The 1,801-nt window shown below is 67.5% G+C and overlaps 1 protein-coding gene across 1 annotated transcript in view; it reads right to left on the bottom strand.

The window, feature by feature from the left end:
* Window positions 1–1,044, bottom strand: part of KRBA1 (KRAB-A domain containing 1) — a 4,755-nt gene extending 3,711 nt beyond the window's left edge. The window contains exons 1-3 of the mRNA XM_010563512.1: window positions 979–1,044; window positions 359–500; window positions 71–220 (exon numbers count right to left, since the gene is read on the bottom strand). Of these exons, the coding sequence (XP_010561814.1) occupies window positions 71–220; window positions 359–500; window positions 979–1,044 (358 nt within the window). The remainder of the gene's footprint in view (window positions 1–70; window positions 221–358; window positions 501–978) is intronic.
* Window positions 1,045–1,801: the final 757 nt, after the last annotated feature.

Genomic DNA, 1,801 nt, shown 5'->3' with positions numbered 1-1,801 from the left:
CCCCCACATCACCGGTGCCCAGCAGGGCAGGACCAGGCTCTCGCCCACCCGGCACAGCCCCGGTGCTCACCACCTGCGCCCATCTGCTCAGAGCCCGCTGCCGCATCCCTGCTGCTGGTGGCACCCGGCTCTGCGCCAGCCTTGGGGCCACCGAAGAGAAACTTGGGGATCTCCTTCACCAGCCGCACCAGGGCGCCGAGGGCTGGGCTGCTGGGGGGCCCTGGGGGACAGGGGAGGTGGGGCTGCCAGGAAGGGCAGCCCCCCCAGCCACCAGACGCTGAGCTCTCCCCAGCCGGAGGATTGGGACCCCCATGCTACCCCCACTCTGGCTGGGATGAGCACCGGGGCAGGGCCCTACCAAGGGAGGCCAGCAGTTGGGATGTCCCCTCCGTCACCTCCCGGTGCAGGTCCCGCTGCCATTCCTCCAGCAGCTCCCACTCCTCCACTGAGAACTGGACCTCCACGTCCTCGAACGTCACCGGTGCCTGCAGGGACACCTCCTGCCGGGGCAGCAGAGCCGGGAATAAACCACATGTGTCTGTGGGGCATGGGGATGCTCTTGCTGACGCTGTGGGGACGTGCCGTGGGGCTAGAGAGCAGAGCCAGCCTGCCAGGGGAGAGGGAGAGCAGAAGCCGGCAGGTGCCAGGTATAGGATGAAGCCACTGTCCCCAGAAGAACCTGGAGTGCCTGAGCCCCTCACAAAGCCGTGCCAGGTGGTGGCAGGACCCCCCGGTCAGGCCCGAGGAGTGTGGCGAAGGGGTGTGCGAGCGGCCATGCCAAGCTCTGGGGCTGGCACATGGCTGGGAAAGGGCGTGCTGCTGTGCCCATCCTGCACCAGCACGGAGGCAAAGGCATCCCGGCATGCTTCCTGGCACGCTTGCTGACAGGTCCCTGCACGCTTCACGCTCCGTCAGGGAGGACGTGAGATAACCTGCTCTGACACCCTGGTATTTGCAGCAGGAGTCACTTTGTCCAACCTTTCCCTCCCCGCACAGGCTGGGTGGGGGCCCGATGCCACATGCGATGGTCGTTGCCAGCTCCATGCCACCGTACCCATCCCGCTGACATCAGCCGTGCAGGGATTTGCCAAGACAAGGTTGCGTTGAGAGGTGCCAGAGGGAGGTGGTTCACCCCCATCCCACGGTGTTTGTGTTTGCCCCCATCCCGCTCCCAGCCCCTCTTCCGAGGGACAGCAACACCCCCTCCCCGCGTCCTCTGAGCGGGAGGCGTGAGCGGCCGCGGGCAAAGCCAGGCTTTGCCACCGGCACCCCCAGCAGCTCACCCCTCCAGTATGGCAAAACCAAGCTCAGTACACACACTGACTATTCACGTGGGGGTGCTGGGGTGCTTAATCCCCCCCCAGCCTGGAGAGGGGACCCCTCGGGGGGGTGCGTGGGGGACACACACCTGACACCAGCCAAATCCAACACATGCCCCGGCTGGTGCTCGCCCTATGCCAAGCTGGGGGGGTGAGGACCAGCCCCCAAATCACAGCATCCCCCCAAGTCTGGGGCTGCCCCCCACCCGCCCCTGCTTTGCTCGCCCGAGGTCGCAGCCAGCCTGACAGCACCCCGTGTCCCGTGGGAGCCTCTGGTCCCAGCTCCTCAGGGTGACCCCGCTCCTGCCGTGCCCGGGGCCACCCCGGTGGGACGGTGACCCCCCCCGGGACGGGCAGCCACGGGCAGAACTGGCAGTGCCCCAGCCCCACGCTGCCGGCTGGACCCTCTCCCAAAACTGCTCCGGAGGTGCTCCCCTCCCCGGTACTCCCCCCTCCTGGTACTCTCCTCCATCCTGTTGCTC

Source organism: Haliaeetus leucocephalus, unplaced genomic scaffold, assembly GCF_000737465.1.
Source record: "Haliaeetus leucocephalus isolate CR32 unplaced genomic scaffold, Haliaeetus_leucocephalus-4.0 Scaffold0, whole genome shotgun sequence".
In the NCBI taxonomy this organism is placed as follows: Eukaryota; Metazoa; Chordata; class Aves; order Accipitriformes; family Accipitridae; genus Haliaeetus; species Haliaeetus leucocephalus.
This window is presented reverse-complemented; position numbering and strand designations above follow the sequence as displayed.